Source organism: Molothrus ater, chromosome W (genome assembly GCF_012460135.2).
Source record: "Molothrus ater isolate BHLD 08-10-18 breed brown headed cowbird chromosome W, BPBGC_Mater_1.1, whole genome shotgun sequence".
Classification (NCBI taxonomy): domain Eukaryota; kingdom Metazoa; phylum Chordata; class Aves; order Passeriformes; family Icteridae; genus Molothrus; species Molothrus ater.
In genome coordinates, this window is record NC_050510.2 from 3,081,231 (window position 1) to 3,103,977 (window position 22,747).

Here is a 22,747-nt window from a genome sequence, read left to right on the forward strand (position 1 = left end):
AGCCACAACACTGCAATGGACTTGGGCTTCTGATACCTAGATAGTAATCTGCTAAGTAAGAGATTTCATTTTTGAAGTCTAGTTGTCCTCTCTTACCAGGTGCTAGAAGGTAAAGAAAGGTTGTACAAAGTTGATTAGAAAAACTAAGATAATTAATGATAGCACTATCATTATAGCTTCATTTAAAAAATCTGTCTTTTTATTTTTCCTAAATCTTTTACGTTATAGACATATCTTCACAGCTTTTAAAAAGAAAGAAAATTGTTTTCCTTCTACATAGTTTCATTTTTGTATTCCTTCTGGAATCTCAAGTCTTTAATATAGAATTTCTCTAAAGTAAAATGCTTTCTTTAAATTATCTTGTAAGCAGAAAAGGCTGAACATGCTAAAGATGTTTCTTATCACTAGGAATGAACAAAAGCCATCTAGATGCAATTTTAGTAGTGAGTTCTCAGGTTATAATTGCTAAATAGCACTGTGATTTATTGCTAATTGTTGTATGATATATGACAGCAAAACAGAGAACCCAGGGATCCACGAGATACACAAAAATAATGCTCCTTTCTGTGTACAGTCAGGATCACTGATGTGTCCTACTTGCATTTCTATGTTAAATTTCTTAAGGCATGCAGTTCAAGAATTTGATGTAACTCTATACAATCAGGTAGACATATTTTCATCAGTTAAAATGCCATTCAAACAGCACAATGGTTACTATTGCATGACATTACACACCAACAGAAATATGCATTCAAGTCACTATATATTCTATTTTTCAACTGCACTGCAATAAAATAAAATGCAATTATTCTGAAGCAATCAAAGAGAATAAATAAGGAATAATGGTGAAAAGATCTATAGAAAGGTAATTTTTTTCAGAAAAAACTTTAGTCAAAGCAGTCAAAAGCTGTTTTGTTTAAAACAATTGTTTTAAATATTTGTCACTGAAATAAAATCTTAAAATGTCAGTCTGAAGACCTTCGTCCTGCAAAGTCAATCCACAAAATGACTGGTGCTGAGAACACCTAAAGATTTTGGTGATACTTCTGTGTTTGTGAGACTACCTGAAATTGATTGATACACTTGATTTCTCGCAAATTATTTGAACATCTTACAGCATTTCAAAATACAGAACATGAAAGGGGAATGAGAATATTTTTGACATTTTATTACAATAATAAAGGAAAAATTATTTATATGTTTCTCTTTAGGATATTACACACTAACATCTTCTATTTCTTGATATAATTTTAAAATGTAGCAAGAGAAATATTGTTTCTTATGAACTTTCAAAATTAATGTTCCCAGAATACTGCATTATGTGGGTACAAGATTATGGTTCCTCCCCAGCATATATTATTTCATTAATACCTTTTTATTATAGCTTATTCTTAAAAATGCAAAATAACTTTAGTGCGAATCTCATTTTTACTTAGACACTCATCTTCCTACCAACAACTCAGAACTATTCTTAATAGCTCCAAACCACTAATATCCAAGATATTTGCACAGAATCAAGTCCCACTTCTGAAACTTAATTTATGCCTCATACCAATTTGCTGTAAGTTATTGTATTTTCACTGTCTCCACCTTCAGTGCAAGTTGAAGGTAACATTCCCCCCATGGATCACATTTCTAAGTTATATTTTATTAAAGATAACCTCCAATGCTAAAACAGAAATTGAACTGTTACCAGACTTGTATATTGAATGCCCTTATGACATATGTTGTGAAAAATAGTTTCAATCAATCAGTTTTTGAGATTATGCATTCCTTTCAGATCAATTAAAAAATACAGGGAATAAGAAAACAGTAAAAGTAATAAACAAAAAAAGGAGGGGAAGCAGCAACATGGAGGGGAAAAAATAAGACAAAACTAACTATATACTAACATCAATATATGTTTTCCCTTTCCTATACAATTCTCCCATGTTCCTCTGGATATCCTCCAGATAACTCTCAATGTGTAGTTGACAGTACAAAAATAATAAATGCATCCCATGTTGTTTCAGAGTCAAAGTGATGTTCTTTGAGTCCTTAAGCTAAAAAAAAAAAAACAAAGAGAAGGAAAGAAACATCTTTCAAAATGAAAATCAGCTTACTTTAGTGTTGGATTCATACAGGCTTTGATCCAGATGCATTTGCAGTTCTTAATTTCTCATAAAAGTAAAGAACTTAATAGAAAGATTGGGATTTGACTCGAGTTGAAAACCTAAATGTTTTTTTTGGTGGGGGATATAGACTCCAGTCTGATCACCAGGCAGTAAGAAAAAAAGTTGTCAAGCAAATCATACATGAAGACAAGTCACTAAGGTGTGTTTCCAGTACCTAAAAATAATTGTTTAGTGCCATTTCATATGCCCTAAGGTATCCTGCCCAGCCCTGAGCAGCAATTCCAGGAGGTACATGTCTCCAGTTTGTCTATAACCTGATAGCCCTGCAAGGATATCTTGGACACCCTTGAACACCTTAAATGTCAGAAGACACCAACATTCAGGCACCTGAATTGTACCCTTCATGTCAGATTCAAGACTTGAAAGTACAAATATACACCTATAACAAAAAAGTGTAGGAAAGTTTTCATTGAGTAGCTCACTGATCAGAAGATCACTTCAAGATGCTTTAAAAGAATGGTGATACAAACACAACATAAAAATACTGAAGAAATTACAGTAGAATTAATTCCCAGATCAATGAAATGCATCCTAGATGACCTTGGGAAAAAATTACACTCCGTAAAATGGTGACAGTTTAACTACTTTTTTTCCCCATCTTTATTCAGATTATGATAAGTTTATAAATTTTCTGGGTACCTCACACATATTGTCCAGTATAACAGAGTTTTGCCTTTGATCGGTATTTTTAGATCTCTTTAATATAAATAATATTACTCTATCAGAAGCAGCTTTTCAGAGAAAAAATTCTGCAAAATCTTAAATGGACATACCTTTTTTATTGAGTGGTCGTTTTCGTACACAAACACATATCCTGTGCTCATCAATCTACAAAGGAAACAATCTTTCAGTGAAATATACCCCAATTCCAGTTATACAGTATTTTACTTCTATTCTTGAACTACAATATAATTTAAACAAATATAAATTTACAAGATAGTGAGTCATCTGAATGTGTAAAAGCCCCTTGTGTCTGCACAGTAACCTAGAATCCAAAAGGGAGAACCATACATTAATAAAACAGTGATCTGATCCTGCAGAGTACCTGCTATGTCTTGGAATATAGCAAGCTAAATCTAGGTGTAACAGGGTAGATATGCTATTGACAGAAATTGTCACAATATCTTTGATCATGCACAGGTAGAATTCTCAGTCTTGAGGGGTACAGAAGAGGTAAAATGCAGAATCAGGACCCTAAACCTCAGAAAGGCAAACTTTCAGTGCTAGTGTATGTGATCCCTTGGGAAACTGTTCTCAGAAGTAAAGGAGCAAATGAGAGCTGGGAGATATTAAAAAGACATTTTTTTCATAAGGTGCAAGAGCTTGATATTGAGGTTTTGGGGGTTCACTGAAGTTAGCAATATGAATTAAGCATTTAAATTTTAGCTTGTAGAATTGTGTGTTGAATTTTAACCTTTTACTTAAGAAACTTCTGCCATGGTACAAAGGGCATTGGAAAATGCAAATTTCTGAAGCTTCTTGCAATAAAGAACAATACCGGGAGAAGACCAAGGAATACGAGAAACCCAGATAAAGGGGCTCCTCTGTCTGCAAGCTGATCAAAATCAACAGATGTACTCAGATAAGCACCAAGAGACCAAAGTGCACATGCAAAGAAGAAAAGTTCAAAAGTTCAACCATGAGGAAGACCATGGCCTTCAGCTTCAGAGACCACCACCATGAACAACGCATGCCCAGAAAGGTGTGGATCGAATTACCATGCGAGGCGAAGACAGGTGGGGCTGGGGGTTGAATATGCATGAAAAGGTTGAGCAATGTAATGTATATGGAACACCTTTGTGAATAAAAGATGGGGCTCAGACCAGGGCTCGGGGCACAAGTTTTCACGAGAGCTCCTCTTGCTCTCTTGCTCTCAGCATAGGAGGAGGACAGTCGAGCTGTTGTATACCACCGGGATGTTATAAATACACATTATAATATTGGTTTTTCGCAAATATTAATGGATGCTATATGTAAAATGTTACAGTAACTTTGCTATAAAGATATAGTTGGGTTTTTTTTATTTCTGTTGTTAATTAAACTTAGACATGGTAGTGAAATAGCTGATATAGTATGCTTGTGTTAAAATGCCTGCTTGGTTGGGATAACATTCAATGAACATGTGATGGAGACCCCTGCTACTGACATGCAAATTATCAGCACCCACCGTCTGTAGAAAATATGGACCAAAGCCCAAACTGGAGGTGATAACAAGAACGGACCAAAACCACAGCCAAGAAATACGCATGGTCTAAAAAGGCGGACCTAAGGAGGAGCCATGCTAAACAGTTCTTGGAACATGTGAACTAGTTTAGGGGAAATTTTAGATATGCATAATTGTTTATGAATATGCAGTAGGCTGATGCAATAGGAAAGGTATTTAAAGGCTCTCCGAAATAGCAAGTGTGTTCTCAGTGGAATGCCAAGCACCCAGCCATAAATCTTTGCTTTATTGTCTTTGTCTTCTATTGTCCTTTATTAAACTTTTACATTTTTACAGGAGAGTGAACCTCGTTTTTCACAGGGAGAATCCACTGCCACCGCGAAGCCCAGCCCTGTACTGCTTCTTCTTCCTTACTGTGGGTGAACCTTTGCTCATAAGAGCAGTCGTTGCACTGGGACCTTATTAACACCCAATCTAACTGGAAAGGACCCTCATCATCTATTCGGGTGCCTCAGGGGAAAACTTGGGATCCTGAGCCCCTCCCTCTCTGCAGGAGCCTCTCCTAGCTGTGTTCAGGAGCCTGGCTGCCACTGTCCAGCCCCACCGTTTTTTCTGTCACTGCTCCAGGTTCTTCACTACACTGTAACCAGCACCCTGTGTCTGCTGGGACACCTCATGGCTTCTGCTACAGCTGCAGAGATTTTGTTACATTTTGCTTGTCACTCCAGGGTCTGCTCATCCCTGCTGTTCCAGCTTTCTGCTTCCAAGGTTCCTGCTACAGCTTATTTTGCTATCTGGAGGGGCACTGGGACTGATTGCCCCCCCCCCCACCCCCTCCTTCCCCCTGAGAGTTTGTAAAGGAAGCCCTTTTCTATCTCTTCCGCTGGCTGCGCCTGCCATTACGGGGTGAGAGAGAGGCAGCTGAGCTCATGCCACAGCTGCCCCTGCAGCCACGGGAGAATCATCACACCTGACCTGCCCAGCCAGGAGCCACCAGCACCCCTGCCAGCTGTGATCGTAACTACACCAAAGGGGAAAGTGCTTGACAGCCAAGAGAAGGCTGTTACTGGGTTTCTGGTTTTGTTTGTTGTTGCTGCTATTGTTGCTGTTTGTTGCCTTGTTATATATATACATACTAGTAAAGAACTGTTATTCCTTTTCCCATATGTTTGCCTGAAAGCCCCTTAAGTTCAAAGTTATAATAATTCAGAGGGAAGGGGGTCATATTTTCCATTCCAAGGGAGGTTCCTGCCTTATTTGGCAAACACCTGTCTTTCAAACCAAGACAAGTGGCTAAGCCACTATCCATTATATTTGAGAAATCATGGCAGTCTGGTGAAGTTCCCATGACTGGAAAAGGGGAAACATAACCCCAATGTTAAAAAAGGGAAATAAGGAAGACCAGGAAACTACAGACCAATCAGTGTCACCTCAGTGCCCTGCTAAGGCAGGGTCACCCAGAGCAAATTACACAGGAACATGTCCAAGTGGGTTTTGAATGTCTCCAGAGAAGGAGACTCCATGCCCTCCCTGGGCAGCCTGTTCCAGTGCCTTGCCACCCTCACTGTAAAAACAAAGTTCTTTATGATGAGGTGAAACTTTTGCATTTTAGTTTATGGCCATTGCTCCTCATCCTGTCACTGGGCATCACTGAAAAGAGTCTAGCGCCATCCTCTTGGCACCTGCCTTTGAGATATTTATATGCATTAATGAGATCCTGTCCTGGGGTGACTTTATGATCCCCAATCGTCTGTTCTGTTTATGCTGGATATTAAGTTTTTCACCTTTAAGACTGGTTCTGAGACCAAAGGAGAGGCAGAAGCACGCAGTTTGTTTTCAGAAACTGCATTCACTCCTCCACATTCCTTCTCCTGGACTGTGTTGTCTGCAGCATGAATGGACAGCAGGAGAGAGCTCTCCATTGCTTTTTAGTTAGTTTTTAGCTAGCTGAGGCAGAGAAGTTCCCCGGACTGTGTTTTTTCTTTTTCTTGGAACTGTTCAAACCTGCTCTGGACTGAAAACCCAGAAGAGCACTGGGAGCTCACACCTGTCACCCACCAGGGCCTAGGCCTGGGCCACGGCATTTTCCAGCACTGAAGAGACTGATAAGAGACTAAGAGAGCCAAGCTACACTCCACGACAAGTACTTTCTGAATTTTCCATCTCTTCAGAACAAGAGGTTCCACTGTTTAATACTATTAATTTTTTTATGCTTGTGAATACTTTGCTTGTTAAATAAACAGTTTTTTCTACTTTTCTCTGAGGAAATCTTTTCCCTAACCAGTAGGGGGAGGGGCTGCTTGAATTTGCTTTTCTAGAGGGACCCCATTTGGAGGTTTCCTCCCAAATTTTGTCCTAAACCAAGACAAATCCCCACTCAGTCTTCTCTAGACTAAACAGGCCCAGCTCCGACAGTCTCTCCCCATAACAGAGATGCTCCTGTTCCCTCATCATCTTTGTGGCCTTCTGCTGGACCCTGTGCCTGACAAACTTGGTGGCCTCTATTATAGGGTTACAACATTGGTGGATGAGAGAAGAGCGACTGTTGTCATCTACCTGGACTAGTGTAAAGCATTTGACACTATACTGCACAACATGGTAGTCTCTAAACTGGAGAGACATGGATTTGACAGATGGACCACTTGGTGGATAAGGAATTGGCTGGACAGTTGCACTCAAAGAGTTACAGTCAATGGCTCAATGTCCAAGTGGAGACCAGTGATGACTGGTGTTCCTCAGGGGTTGGTATTGGGACCAGCGCTGTTTAACATCTTTGTTAGTGACATGGACAGTAGGATTGAGTGCACCCTCAGAAATTTTGCTGACAACACCAAGCTGTGTGGTGTGGTTGACATGCTGGAGGGAAGGAATACCATCCAGAGGGACCTGGACAGGCTCCAGAGTTGGGCCCATGTGAAATTCATGAAGTCCAACAAGGCCAAATGCAAGGTCCTGAACCTGGGTTAAGGCAATTCCAAACATGGATACTGGCTGGGCAATGAGTAGATTGAGAGCAGGCCTGCCAAGAAGGACTTGGAGGTATTGGTGGGTGAGAAACTGGATATGAGCTGGCAATGTGTGCTCACAGCCCAGAAAGTGAATCACATTCTAGACTGTATCAAAAGCAGTGTGACCAGCAGGTCGAGAGGTCATTCTCCTTTTCTACTCTGCTCTTGTCAGACCCCACCTGGAGTACTGCATCCAGCTCTGGGGCTTCCAGCATAAGGACGTGGACCTGTTGGAGTGAGTCTAGAGGAGGCCATGAAGATGATCAGGGGCTAGAGCACCTCTGCTATGGAGACAGGCTGGGAGAGCTGAGGGTGTTCAGCCTGGAGAAAAGATGGCTCTGGGGAAACCTTATAGCAGCCTTCTAGTACCTAAAGGTGTGGGAACCCAGAACATCTCTCTGGCTGTCCAGGACACCAGGACCCCTGCTAGGGGGCTCAGAAGCCCTGGCACAGAGCCCAAAACACCTGTGGTTTTGATTATGACACATGGAGAAAATTACCAACCTTATATGAAGATCAGCAAGCCACAACAGTTTAGGTAGAATAATAGTGAAGTTATCACAGGGTGAAAAAGTAGATTTTGGGGTTTTTGGTATGGGGGTTCAGGAGGCAAGATGGAGGGAACTGGGCATGTCCAGCCTTTCTCCTTCTTCTTCTTGGCCTCCATCTTCTGCTGTGATGTTGGCCCTTACAGATTAGTTTAGAGTAGAAGCTCACTGTCTAACATAGGTGATAGGTATTGGAAAGTAGTTGTAAACATTGTATATGCAATTTTTAGTATAAAGACATAACACCACCCCGGGGGCAGGTAGTGTGCCTGGAACTGTCCTGCTGGACGGACCTCAGCAGGGCAGGAAAAAATTTTTTATAGATAAGATGCAATAAACAACCTTGAGACTGAGAACTGAAGAGCTCTGACTCATTCTTCAAGCACTCGGGCTGGGAAAAGAGACTTTTAACATTCTCGGGGTCACAGCAACCCGAAAGACCCCGAGATAAAGGGGGCCCACAGGAAAGATGGGGAGGAACTCTTTAGCAGGGAGTATAGTGGTGAGGGGAAATGGTTTTAAACTAAAATAGGAGAGATTTATATTAGATGTTAGGAAGAAATTATTTACTGTGAGGGTGGTGAGACACAGATTTCCCAAAGAACTTGTGGATGCTCCCTCTGTGGAAGTGTTCAAGGCCAGGTACATACATCGGAAATAAATTGGAGACAAAGAGCAAAATTCAGAAGGATAAAAAATTTCCACATCACTTGGGTACTTACAGGATCTGCAGTTGTCAGTGGTCTATAATCCAAACTTCCCCTGAAATCTCTTATCATACACATAATTTCATAATTTGGATTTGTAGCATCAACATCCTAGGGAAATAAGCAACAGAATTTCTAATATACTTTTCCCCTGAAATTACCAAATTTCAATAACTTCTAAATTTATTTGTAAAAAAAATACACATTAACTGAAATGTTAATTTTTATCCAAAACACCATAAATGTCTCAACTGCAAGTTTAATGCCTTTTTCTATTCTGATGTAGCTAATTTACTGGTCATAAAACACAACAATTATATACTTTCTATTTCATATTTTTGGTTGGCATGTATTAGAAAATACTTTTTAATTGAGGAGTCATTAAAATTCTACTCAACAAAGAAATGACTACTGCTTTTTGCCAGAATCTTCACATTAAAGAAACACAGTTAAACATCTTGCACAACAGATAACATATACAGTCAGTGCTTCTTAATCTGAGATAAATTGGTCCAACAGACAAATGGATACAAACTATTATACAGGTACAAAACAGACTGCAGAGTACAGTGCAGGTGCCCCAGCCACTCTAAACACAACCCTGCTGCATCCAAGTTGGTTAAAGGAGGTTGATCCTACTTGCTGGTCCTGAGTTAGCTCCTATAGTTACTTGGATGCATTAGAAACTGTTCTAACACTCCTAGATCCCCCCCCCCCCCCGAAAAAAAAAGCAGAATCAATCCAAATGATACACAGAAGGCTATATTCAGGCACACAAGGTCTCCTGTCCCTAAACCTGGAACCATGAGTATCTGAGTGAATGGACATATAAGAGGCCATGCACAGAGCCCCTCTAAACCTTGCAAAGCCTGAGCTACTGAGCCTACTGTGGGCTGTGCTGGTTCACTGCAGAATCACTCAAATGTTCTTCCTGTCCGTTCTCCCTGCAACTATCAGTTTTTACCCCATTTCAGAACATGCTGCTGATGCCATGCATAGCCAGCTCTGGTGTTCAGACCTTATTAAACTTTGCATGGTTTCCTACAGATGAGCTAAAACTCCTTCTGGATCATATCTGATGATGGGCACTTTCAGAAAGTACTGCATTAGGGTTAATAAGCTGAAATGTAGCCAGCTCATGTCTCTACACCTGTAACACAGCTGATCCACACTTCAGACAAAACTGTGCCCTGGTAATCAGAAGCTGACTGTACCTTTAAGTTGTTCACACTGACTACAGTGAACTAAAAAATACTTATAGTAAGTCAATAATAAATGCATTCCTGCTGAAACATTTCCTTCTAACATTCAGAAAAGGGTATTGCTTATTATGGAAAAGGTATTTGCCTAATATTCTTCAAACTCTGTTTAAAGGTCTTGCCCACCAGATGCCAGTGCTTGGCTAACTTTTGATGCATTTCACCAAAACAACAGAATATGCAAATGATGGATGAAAAGGGTTGTCACAGAAGTGATAAAAAGAAAATTTAAGCTGTAGCACCACATCAAAGAATTTTAACATATGGAACAAATTATTTGCTCCAATTATTTGCTCCTCACACATAAAGCCATAGTAATGCTTTGCATTTGTTTAAGTGAATGTAAATTAGAGAACAAGAATTCAAAATAAGTGATTTTAGGTAAACTTAGAAAAATCATTAAACCATGAAATAAATTGCCTGAATTGGTGGTGGTATTTCTTGTGTCACTAGCAGATTGGTAGTTGTATTGGGTTTGCATGGCCAGGTTTCAGGTAGAGGTAGGGCTACAGAGGTTGCTTCTGTGAGAAGCTGCAAGAAGCTTCCCCTATGTCAAATGGAGCCAATGACAGCCAGGTCCAAGATGGACTTGCCACCAGCAATGGCTGAACCCATCAGTGATGGTGGTAATGCCTCTGTAATAAAATATTTTTAAAAGGGAAAAAATTATTGCGTCGAAGTACTTGGGGCCAGAGAAGAGTGGAGTGAGAATATGTGAGAGGAACAACTCTGCAGACACCGAGGTCAGCAGAGAAGAAGGGGGAGGAGGTGCTCCAGGTGCCAGAGTTGAGATTCCCCTGCAGCCTGTGGCAAAGACCATGGTAAGACATCTGTGCCCCTGCAGCCCATGGAGGTCCACAAGGAGCAGAGGTCGACCCACGAGTCCATGAAGACCCACTATGGAGCAGGTGGATGCCCAAAGGAGGCTGTGACACCATCTGAAGCCCACGTTGGAGTTGGGTCCTGGCAGAACCTGTGGCCCTGTGGAGAGAGAAGCCCATGCTGCAACAGGTTTACTTGACAGGACTTGTGACCCTGTGGGGGATGCCTGCTGGAGCAGCCTGTCCTTGAAGGATTGCACCCTGTGGAAAGGGATCCACATTGGAGCAGTTTGTGAAGGACTGTAGCCTGTGGGAAGGACTTAAGTCGGAGAAGTTTGAGGAGGACTGTCTCCCATAGGAGGGACGCCACGCTGGAGAAGGGGAAGGAGTCCTGTCCCTGAGAAGGAAGCAAAAACAACATGTGATGAACTGACCATAACTGCCAATTCCTGTCTCCCTGTGTAATTGGGGGAAGGAGGTAGAGAACTGAAAATAAAGTTGAGACTGGGAATGAGGGAGGGTAGAGGGGAAGAGGTTTGCAGGATTTGTTTTGTTTCTCATTATCCTACTCTGAGTGGTAATAAATTCAATTAATATCCCCAACTCGAGTCTGTTTTGCCCATGATGGTAATCAGTGAGTGATTTCTCCCTACCCTTATCTCAACCCATGAGCCTTTCCTTATATTTTCCCTCCCCTGTCCAGCTGAGGAGGGGAGTGATAGAGCAGCTTTGGTGGGCACCTGGCATCCGGCCAGAGTCAGCCCACCACAGGAGTATCTTAGGAGAGACTAACACATACACATACAGGCTGCCAACAAGACTACACTGCTAGTTTTGCTAAAGCTTTTACACTTCTATGACAAAAAGTCATTTAATATTAATTGATTTTCTCAAAAGATTAATGTAGTGGGTTGACTCCAGCTGGATGCCCAGGCACCCACCAAAACTGCTCTATCATTCCTCTTCACAGCTGGAGAGGGAGAGGGAAAAGAAAATATAACAAAGGGTTCATGGGTTGAGATAAGGACTGGGAGAGATCACTCATCAAATACTGTCATGGGCAAAACAGGCTCGAATTAGAGATAATAATTTAATTTATTACTAGCAAAATCAGAGCAGAATAATAATAAGAAAATTAGGACCTTAAAAACACCTTCCCCCCACTCCTCCCTCCTGCCTAGATCAACCTCCTTCCCCCAGTGGCACAGGGAGACAGGGAATGGGGGTTATGGTCAGTTAATCATATGTTGTTTCTGTGGCTGCTCAAGGAGAGGAGTCCTTCCTCTGCTTCATCGTGGGCTTCTTCCCATGGGAGACAGTTTTCCATTAACTTCTCCAACATGAGTCTACCTCACGGGCAATGGTTCTCTGTTAACTGCTGCAACGTGAGTCCATCCCATTGGCAACAGTCCTCCCCAATTTGCTGTAACATGGGTCACTCTTGACAGGTTGCAGTCTTTCAGGGACAGGCTGCTACAGTGTGGGTCCCCCACGGGCTCACAACTCCTACCAGGAGCCTGCTCCAACACAGGCTTCCCACAGGTTCACAGCCTCTTCCTAGGCATCCACCTCCTCTAGCATGGATCTCCTCCATGGGCTGCAAGTGGATATCTTCATCCCCATGGACCTCCATGGGCTGCAAGGGCACAGCCTCCTTCACCATGGTCTTCACCACAGGCTGCAGAGGAATCTCAGCTCCAGTGCCCAGAGCAGCTCCTCCCCCTCCTTCTCTGCTGACCTTGGTGTCTGCAGAGTTGTTCCTCTCACATGTTCTCACCCTGCTCTTTTCTGGCTGCCAATTGCAACTGCACAATACATTTTTTTTTTCTTCTTCTTAAATCTGTTATCACAGAGGCATTACCACCACTTCTAATTGGCCCAGCCTTGGCTAGCTGCCCATCTGTCTTGGAGCCGCCAGGGGTTGGCTCTGCCAGACATGGAGGAAGCTTCTAACAGCTTCTCTGAGAAGCCATCCCTGTAGTCCCCCTGCTACTAAAGCCTGGCCATATAAACTCAATAAAACTAACAACTTCATTTCTTTCACATAAGTTTATTACATCTTACTAGCAAACTGTTTGCATTATGCAAAGCTAATTTATAAATGCATAGACATGTATAAAGGAAAAAGAAAAAATCCCAGTTTCACTGTTCAAACATGAGTCTAAAAGAGATCTATAAAACATCAAAGATCATAAAGAACAATTTATCATAATGCTGTAATTAACCCCATGCAGCAAGGGGTTAGGCTTGGGGAAGAGTGGCTGGAAAGCTGCCTAGTGGAAATGTTATGCTAACAAACAGGGAAGGCCTTGTTGGACATGTGAAGGTTGGGGGCAGCCTTTGCTCTAGTGACCATGAGATTGTGGAGTTCAGTATTGGGCAAGGAGGAAGCAGGGCAGCATGTAAGATTACAACCCTGGAGTTCAGGAGAGCTAACTTTAGCCTCTTCATGGATCTTCTTGGATGAATCCCATGGAAACAGACCCTGCAGGGAAGAGGGGTGGGTCCAAGAGTTTTGGTTGATATTCAAGGATTGCTTCCTCCAGGCTCAAGAACAATGCATCCCGATGATGAGCAAGAAATCGGGTACAGGGGGCAAAAGACTTGCCTGGATGAATTAAGAACTCCTGTCGTTACTCATGCAAAAGGAGAAAACACATAGGAGGTAGAAGCAGGGTCAGGCCACTTGGAATGAATATAGAGAGGTTGTCCGAGTAAGTAGAAATGAGATGAAGAAGGCCAAGGCCCATCTGGAATTAAGTCTGGCCAAAGATGTCCAGTATAACAAAAAGGGCTTTTTCAAATACATTAATAACAAAAGGAAAACAAAGGATAATGTGGGCCTATTCCTAAATAGACAGAGGACCCTGGTAAGAGAGGACACAGGGAAGACAGAGGTACTGAATGCCTTTTTTGCATCAGTCTTCACTAATAAGACCAACCCTCAGGGATCTCTGACCCAGGAGAGCAGGGTAAAGGAATGGTGGGAGGAAGACATTCCCTTGGTCAAGGAGGATTGGGTCAGAGAACACCTAAGCAAACTGGACATCCAAAAGTCTGTGGGCCCTGAGGGGATGCATTGAGAAGTGCTGAAAGCACTGGCGGACATCATAGGGAGGCCACTCATGATCATCTTTGAAAGGTTGTGGAGATCAGGAGAGGTGCCTGAGGGACTGGAAGAAAGCAAATGTCACTCTAGTCTTCAAAAAGGGCAAGAAGGAGGACCCAGGGAATTACTGACTAGTCAGTCTCACCTTAATCCCTGGAAAGGTGATGGAGTGCCTCATTCTGGACGCCATCTCTATCCACATGGAGAACAAGAAAGTGATAACAAGCAGTCAGCAAGGATTCACTAAAGGGAAGTCATGTTTGACCAGCCTGATAGCCTTCTAAGATGAAACAACTACCTGGATAGATGAGGAGAGAGCAATGGATTTTGTCCACCTGGACTTCAGCAAGGCTTTCAACACTGTCTCTCACAACATCCTCATAGGCAAACTCAGGAAGTGAGAAATGAATGAGGGGACAGTGAAGTAGGTTGAGAACTGGCTGAACAGTAGATCCCAGAGGGTCATGATCAGTGCCACAGGGTTCAGTTGGAGGCCTATCATTGGTGGTGTCCCCCAAGGTTCAATACTGGGCCAAGTATTGTTTGCCTCTTCAGCAAGTTCAATGATGCCACAAAGCTGGGAGGAGTGGCGGATACACTACAGTGCTGTGCAGCCCTTCAGAAGGACCTTGACAGGTTGGAGAGATGAGCAGACAGGAACCATCTGAAATTCAACAAGAGCAAATGCAGGGTCCTGCACCTGGGGAGGAATAACCCCGGGCATCAGCACAGGCTGTGGCTGACCTACTGGAAAGCAGCTCTATGGAGAAGGACCTGTGGGTCCTGGTGGACAACAAACTGTCCATGAGCCAGCAGTGTGCCCTTGTGGCCAAGAAGGCCAATGGTATCCTGAGGTGCATTGGGAAGAAGATTTACATCAGGTCAAGGGAGGTGATCCTGCCTCTCTACTCATAGAATTATAAAATGGCATGGGTCGAAAGGAACCTTAAAGATCATCTAGTTCCAACCCCCCTGCCAAAGATAGAGACACATTTCACTAGACCAGGTTGATCAGAGTTCCATCCAGCCTGGCCTTGAACACTTTGAGAGATGGGGCATCCACAAGTCTTCTGGGCAATCTGTTCCAGTGCCTCACCACCCTCACAGTCAAGAATTTCTTCCTAATATCTAGTCTAAACCTACTCTCAGTTTGAATCCATTGTCCCTTGTCCTGCCACTCCATGCTCTTGTAAAAAGTCCCTCTCCATCTTTCTTGTACGTGCCCTTCAGGTACTGGAAGGCCACAATTAGGTCATTCCAGAGACTTCTCTCCAAGCTAAACAAACCCAATTCTCTCAGCCTTTCCTCATAGGAGAGGTGCTCCATTCTCTTAATCAACTTGGTGACCTCCTCTGGACTTGCTCCAACAGGTCAATGTCCTTCCTGTCTTGGGGACCCCAGAGTTGGATGCAGTACTCAAGGTGGGGTCTCACCAGTGCAGAGGGGCAGAATCACCTCCCTCAACCTGCTGGCCATGCTTCTGATGCAGCCCAGGACATGGTTGGCTTTCTGGGCTGCCAGCACACGTAAGATCATGTCTAACTTCTCATCCACCAGCACCCCCCAAGTCCTTCTCTATTCGTATATGATCCCAATATTACTGGATGGAACGTGCCTGGGCTTGTCCGGCCCTTGCTGCTTGACCAAAGGCAGCAGTTGTGGTGTTTCACCTCAGAGACACCTTTGGCTGGCTGTATGTTGCAGCTGGCACTTGGAACAAGTCCAGGCAAACAGGAACTCAGGTTTACCTCCAGTGGAAAGGTTTTAGGCGAGGTGAAGGAAAAGGAGATGGATTCTGCCATAGGGTTTAATCCAGAGTTTTATTCCAGGGTCACAGATCTCTGAATCTTGTAACAGCTACAACAGAATACCAACCGCATGGTCCCGTGTCTTTTTAAGCCTGGGGAAAGGGGGAGGGGAAGGGGTAGGTGTGCCACCAACCAGGTGGGAGGGGGGGAGTCTCAGAGGACAATGACACCTAGACGGGCCAATGACCCCAGGGCTGAGAAGCATCTTTTGGACTTCACCAACCAGACGACGCCCTTGCTGGAATGTTAAGCTTGACGGACAGCACTTAGCAAGGGGGCAAGGGGGAGGGGAAGGGAGAGGTTGGCACACCTGAGGGACTGGGAAAGGTGAAACAGGATATTGCTTCACACCGCAGCACTTCTCATCCGGGCTGCTCTCAATCAGTTCATCCCCAAGCCTGGATTGATACTGGGGATTGCCCCAACCCAGATGCAGCACCTTGCACTTTGTCTTGTTAAATCTCATGAGATTCTCATGTGCCCACTTCTTGAGCTTGTCCAGGTCCCTCTGGATGACATCCAGTCCTTTAGGTGTACCAACCACAGCACTGAGCTTGCTGCCATCAGTCCTAATGAGGCCACATCTGGAGTGCTGTGTCCAGTTCTGGGCTCCTAAGTACAAGAGGGACATGGAGATCCTGGAGCGAGTCCAGCAGAGAACTACTAAGTTGATCACGGGTCTGGATAATCTCTTTTACGATGAAAGGCTGAGACAGTAGGGCCTGTTCAGCCTCAAAAAGAGATGACTGAGAGGGGACCTCATCAATGTATATAAATATCTAAAGGGTGGGTGCCAAGAGGCTGGAGTCAGGCTCTTCTTGGTGGTGCCAAACAATAGGACAAGACACAATGGGCAGAAACTGATGCCCAGGAAGTTCCATCTGAACATGAGGAAGAACTTCTTTACTGTGCAGGTGACCATGCACAGGAACAGATTGCCCAGAGTGGTTGTGGAGTCTCCCTCACTGGAAATATTCAAGAACCACCTGAATGCAATCCTGTGTAATGTGCTCTGGGATAACCCTGCTTGAGCAGGGAGGTTGAACCAGAAGACCCCATTGCGGTCCCTTCCAACCTTACCCATTCTGTGAAAAGGACCTGGGGGTGCTGGTCAACAGCAACTGAACATGAGCCAGCATGTGCCCAGGTGGCCAAGAAGGCCAATGGCATCCTGGCTTGTCTCAGCAATAGTGTGGCCAAGAGGACCAGGGCAGTGACCATCCCCCTGTACTTGGCACTGGTGAGGCTGCACTTGGAATCCTGTGTTCAGTTTCGGGTCACTCACAACAAGAAAGACATTGAGGTGCTGGAGTGTGTCCAGAGAAGGGCAATAGAGATGGGGAAGGGTCTAGAGCAAAAGCCTGATAAGGAGCAGATGAGGGAGCTGGGGGGGAGCTCAGTGTGGAGAAAAGAAGGCTCAAGGGACTTTATTGCTCTCTACAACTCCCTGACAGGAGGTTGTGGTGAGGTGGGCATTGGCCTCTTCTCCCAAGTAACAAGTGACAAGACAAGAGGAAATGGCCTCAAAACATTTGTTTCACAGAAAGGGTTGTCAAGCATTGGAACATGCTGCCCAGGGAAGTGTTAGAATCACCATCCCTGGAAGTGTTCAAAAAACATGTGGATGTGGCACTTGGGGGCATGGTTTAGTGGTGAACACAGTGGTGCTAGGTTGATGGTTAGACTTGGCGATCTTAAAGGCCTTTTCTAACCTTAACCATTCTATGATTCTATTAATGTCTCCTGTAGAATAACAGCCCTATCTAAATGCCAAATATTTGATTATTTTCATTAATATTAATATACTTTCCTTAAGCAATAGCTGTCATCAGGACCTCATTTTTAAATAAAACACAGAATGCTAAGAAATTGTAAGCAATTATTTCTGTAGGAAAGAAAAGAGAGGGAAAACTGACTAAATAAATAGTTATCAAAGCAATGCAACCATGTACCAAAATACTTATTGAAACCACATACAGGATGAAAGCATTTAAATTCAAGATCATTATAGTTCATAAAAATTTTTGAAGACTGAAAAAAGCACATAATTTTGCAAGCAACTTCTTTTCCTGATATACATTTTCCATCTGAGCTAAAAATACTAACCTGAGCTCTTTTTTCTCTAAGTTCCTGCTGCTGTAATCTTCTTTTTTCACGTTTCTCTTGCAGTTTTTCAACCTCTTTTACACAATTGGACTTTCTACGTGCTTAAAGAAAATATAATTGAAAAATATTTTTAATGTTGCATGAATTTAGTATTTATACCATAATATTTCAATTTTATTATTTATGAACAATTAAAATTAATTCATTTATATCAAGTATCTTTTCAAGCATATCAGTATTAGGACAAAATAATTACAGCAATTTAATTTCTAAAATGTATATAATAAATGAATGCAAAAAAGCCATACTAATGGGACTATCATTACAGAACCAAAAATAGAGCAACGACCCTCAAAAAATATTTGGATGTGATGATATTTGGATACATGTGATCTCTTGGTGTGAATTAAAAGAAAGCCCAGGTAAATGTAAAAAACCCCACTGTCATAGTTAAAAAGAGATAAATGAAAAATAAATTTGACACAAAGAACAGCTATGACAAAAGTGAACATTTCTTTAGCCACAGAACTCTGAAAAAGCTTCTTGAGGAAGCCTACAGGCAACTGCATATAGAGAACATTTGTCATTTATGGACAAAAACATAATTGAAAAAAATGTACATGTAATGCCTGCCCAGAATGAATCCTTGATACATGGTTTACATACAAGGGGGTCCGAATTCCTTTTTTGCAGCTTGAACTGGAGATATATCTGAAAAACTACCATTCTGTTGTGAGGAGGAAGACTGTTCAGGAAGCTGAGTAGGTCGTGTGTGTGCAGAACCAACCACTGCAAATGAAAAGCACAAAGCTCATCTAGATATGGAAGAGTAACATTTCTATCCGATAGTGAAATGCTTTATGACAAGATAAAAAGAGGCCCCTTTCAAGACACAAAAAATTATTGAGAGGAGGGGAGGGGGGAGCCATACATGTAAAAAATCTATTAATAAAGACATTCAGTATGCATCTTCTTTTATCCTAGTGTTATACACCAATATAACATAATTAATAAGTACCAATTCTGCATGTGCATATTTTTAAACACTCCCCTACATAATTAATAGAACTTATTAGGTGCATAAAATTTATTATGTACTTGGAGAGATGCAGTTTTGAAGTTTAAAGCATTGAAATTTTATTTATATTGTAATTATACACAAAAACCCAGTAAAAAAAGGACTCACTGTTTCACATTCTCTAGCTGTTACAAAACGGTCCCACCCCATTGAACCTACAACATGTGGATGAGTAGAGTGATAGAAATGAAAGGCAGCAAAGCACAGTTTAATCTATAAGTGGAATAAACAAGCCTTTTTGACACTATTCTGGAAAGCTAAACTTTTTGATTCTATGATATGTGATAATGGACTCTAATTTCTGAAGATGCAGAGTGATGTCTGTTCCCAGTGAATGAGGTGAGAGTGGCATGCATGCAAGCCTCTTTGGTAGAGCTGAATGTTTTGTTTTTCAGAGTTGCTTCAAGCAGTTCTGCTTCAGATGGCCATTTTCCTATACATGTTCCTAACAAGATCTGCCAGAAGAGTACAAAAGTGAAGGTAACACTTTTGATTAGTAGCCTGGAGATGACATTCCAAATGAAGACCAGCACACTGCAAAATGGAGAAAACTATGGAAACAGGCATCAAATGGGATAGAGAAAACAAATCTCCAGATCATCCCAAATATGATAGGAGATCTAGCTTATAGCATGAATTAACTACACTAAACAAGACAGTGTGCTGAGAAAAGTTTAATTATAAGGCCAACAAAGAACAAATACTTAGTCCAACTGTGAATAGTAAGATGCACAGGACTGTGGCAGCAGCTCTCTGGCCACAGAGAGCAGGCACAAACTTTCCCAGACATTTTCCTGGGGAAGGCTGTGAGAAGATCAGAGAAAAAAATGAGAAACAAGTCTTATCTCCGCTTGCTGCACCTGTTGTTGTGCACATGTGGAATGCATTATGGAGATTTGTTTACCAAAGGGTGATTTCTTAATTGGACACTGGATGGTGTTTGGATGGATTGACCAATTAGATCAAAGCTGTATTGGACTGTCTGTAAGGGTTACAAGCTTCTTAATAAGTATAGTATAGTATAGTGTAGTATAGTATAATATAGTATGCTATAATAAAGCAATTGATCAACCTTCTGCAATCATGGAGTCAATGCTAATTATTACCCGGCTGGGGGCCTGCGGCAACACAGGACCTATTAAAATATAAGCTACAAGGTTATTCCATACAAAACAGACCATTTACTACAAATGATGACATATATGGATGTGAGGAAAATCCACCAAGAAGATATCTCAAATTTAAACCATACTGGTTTGAAAAAAATTCCCCTTTTCATGAGATTTCTGATTTAACACCCCCAGAGGCAAATGGCAGAAAGTGATCCCAATCATCCACCAGAGGAGTCTGAACACATAAAAAGATGTACAAAACCACTTGTTTTACAAGCTTAAACAGATGTAATGGAATCTAGCCTGAGTTAATGACGGTAGGTTAACATTTGGAAAAAGAATCGTTACCATCATCAGTACAAGCTAACTTTAATGCAAGAGAGAAAATGGAAACTGTTATAGATAGATAATAAGATTATTGGCTCTCGCAATTAAGGGATGAATATTGTATGAATATTAAAAGAAGCTTTACTGATGTATAATTATGTTATTGTAGTTCAGATGTCCTCTGTTCTCACCAATAATCCATAATCCCCCCCCCTCCCATATGGCTGCCATCAGACAGCCTGGGTTGTCTAGGACAGGTAGAAAGAAGGCATGCACATGTGCCCCTTACATGGGGCAGTTTGGAATGGAAAAGCTTGTTGCTAGGGAGGTGCAGCATAACGACACCTGACCCTCTAATCAAGTTACAAGGAAGCAGTCTCCATCAATAAACGGCAAAGAAGAGTTGACTGACAGACTTTGGGAGGGGCCAGGGTTGGCTGATGCAACCCCCAGGAGTATAAAAGACTGAGCATCCATCTTGAAGAGGAGCCAGCCATGTGGTAGGCAGCTACAAGGGCAGTTCTCAGCCCTGAAATTTTTCATTATGTAGTCCTTTTGTTGTATTTTTGTTAAGGTTTAATAAATGTTTAAAACGTTAAAAGTGAGCGGTCATTTCTCAAAGAATGGGGCCTCGTCCGGGATATAAAGCCTCTTCTCACGTAGCCCAGGAGATTTTGGACTAATGGTGCCCCTGCTGATTTTAGCAGATCGAATTACTTCTCTTGGGACCATCGGAGACAGCAAAGGACTATATAACGAAAAAGAAGAAAGAGAAGGATCTAGAAGATTGTGAGTATAAGTGTGTGTATGCCTGAAGTGTGAGTGAGGTAGTTTTGGGAGTATGCTTAGGGTAAAAGATTCTCATAATTATTTTGACCAGAATATAGTTCTGTAATTCCAGTATATGAACGTGTGCGATGCATTAGTAATATACGGTTCCATCCTGATCGTTTGAAGCTTCAGGATAATGGACGGTTGGAAGCAGGGTGGGACACGTAAGAGAAGAAGGGGGGGCCCTGTTGTCTGCTAGACAGGCATGGAAGAAGGGCAGAAACGCGGCAGGTGGGATGCATAAAAGACAAAAGCAGGGACCCCTAGCCTGGCGGGATGCGTGAGATTGAAAGATTTGTAAGAGCTCAAGAGCACTTGGAGGTTGCCAAGTTGAGAGCAACAATGTTAAAGTGATAGCGAAAGTCACCATTCAGTAGAAATGGTGCTCATCTTGGGACAGGTAGTTGAGGTAACTTTCCCAGCCCATGGGTAGCGGGGAGGGGAAGGACTGCATGGCTACCCCACATGGAGCAGTGGTGCATTGAGTGCAGTGAGCTTCTGGTGCGCTAGCAGCGCAATAACTTCCAGAGCTTATCAGCCAAAACACACACCTGCCCGCGGTGACTAAGTGGTAGCCGGCGCCAGCAGGGCCATCGCTCGGGACAAGCCAAGTGCATGGGGTTCCCCAAGTTGGGACTGCGGGAGAGGGCAAGTGGGGTTTTGCGGGGCCGCTATGGTGGTTCTCCTGACCCACTGGCAGGGAGGAGTCCAGGGGCCATCTCCCTGGAGTGGTGTTCGCAGCCGAGCTCAGCACTGCAGGTTTACAGTACATGCCAACCCTGTGAGGATGGGGGAAGGCCAGTGGGGCCATGGTGCAGAGATTACATGTGGCGCTGCTGGCGATTGGAGACCTGCCAGGATGCGGGTGTCCCCAGGCCGAGGCGCAGGGTCCACCATGGCTCCCCTGTGGAGCAGTGAGATCGAGACACTACATGGGTGATGGCACCCAGAGGCGACGGAGGGCCATGGGCAGCAAGAGGGCTGCCGGCTGCGACTGGAACGACTTTCACTGAATGCATGGGGTTTCCAAGCCAGGGACCGCACGGGCCCGCATGGGCAGTAGCAGGCCAGGGGAGTCCGATGCGGTGGTTTTCAATGGTGCCGACCTGACAGGGGTGACCGCGGTGGTTGGAGGCCCTGGAGCCTGGACCCTCTAGTCTGCCGGTGTGGGCTGCCGGCAGTGGGGGCCACACTCTCGTGGACCGAGAGATTTGGATGCGCTATGTGCGCGGTGCTGCTGAGGGTCGGGGGCGGGCTCGGTTGTGTGAGGACCTTGCGGACCACAGTGATCACTAGCATGGCGAGGGTGTCGTGACGTGTTCTGCATGAAGACCACTGAGAGTTCAAAACTCCTGGCTGTACAGGGGCTTCTCTGCAACACACCACTGTGGGGCAGAGCAGACACGGAGCAGGGACGCGTGAAGGCGCAGTGCCAGCTCAATGGGGAGGGAGTGGCAGCTTAGGATGCAGGGTGCAATCGCGTCTGGCACGACAAGCAGTAGGTGCCTCTTAGGGGGGTGACCCGGGAATTGTGGGCTCACCTTTATGGACCTGCCTGCAGCGAGTCAGGGATGCCGGGGGCAGTTGTGCCCGGAAGGGCTAATGCAGGGCATCAGGCTGTGGAGACTCCCCTGCAATGTTCAACAGCGTGGAACCGCGTGAACACGAGAGCACCACGTGAGCAGCTCAGCAGCT

General features: G+C 43.5%; 1 protein-coding gene across 12 annotated transcripts in view; it reads right to left on the reverse strand.

Moving 5' to 3' along the window:
• Positions 1-22,747, reverse strand: part of LOC118701490 (kinesin-like protein KIF2A) — a 158,507-nt gene that overhangs the window by 48,644 nt on the left and 87,116 nt on the right. For 11 of the 12 annotated variants that reach the window (XM_036406124.2, XM_036406123.2, XM_036406122.2 and 8 more), the window contains exons 5-8: positions 18,371-18,493; positions 17,705-17,805; positions 8,617-8,712; positions 2,948-3,002 (exon numbers count right to left, since the gene is read on the reverse strand). In XM_036406124.2, the coding sequence (XP_036262017.1) occupies positions 2,948-3,002; positions 8,617-8,712; positions 17,705-17,805; positions 18,371-18,493 (375 nt within the window). The remainder of the gene's footprint in view (positions 1-2,947; positions 3,003-8,616; positions 8,713-17,704; positions 17,806-18,370; positions 18,494-22,747) is intronic. The other variant, XM_054517756.1, reaches the window with a different exon arrangement.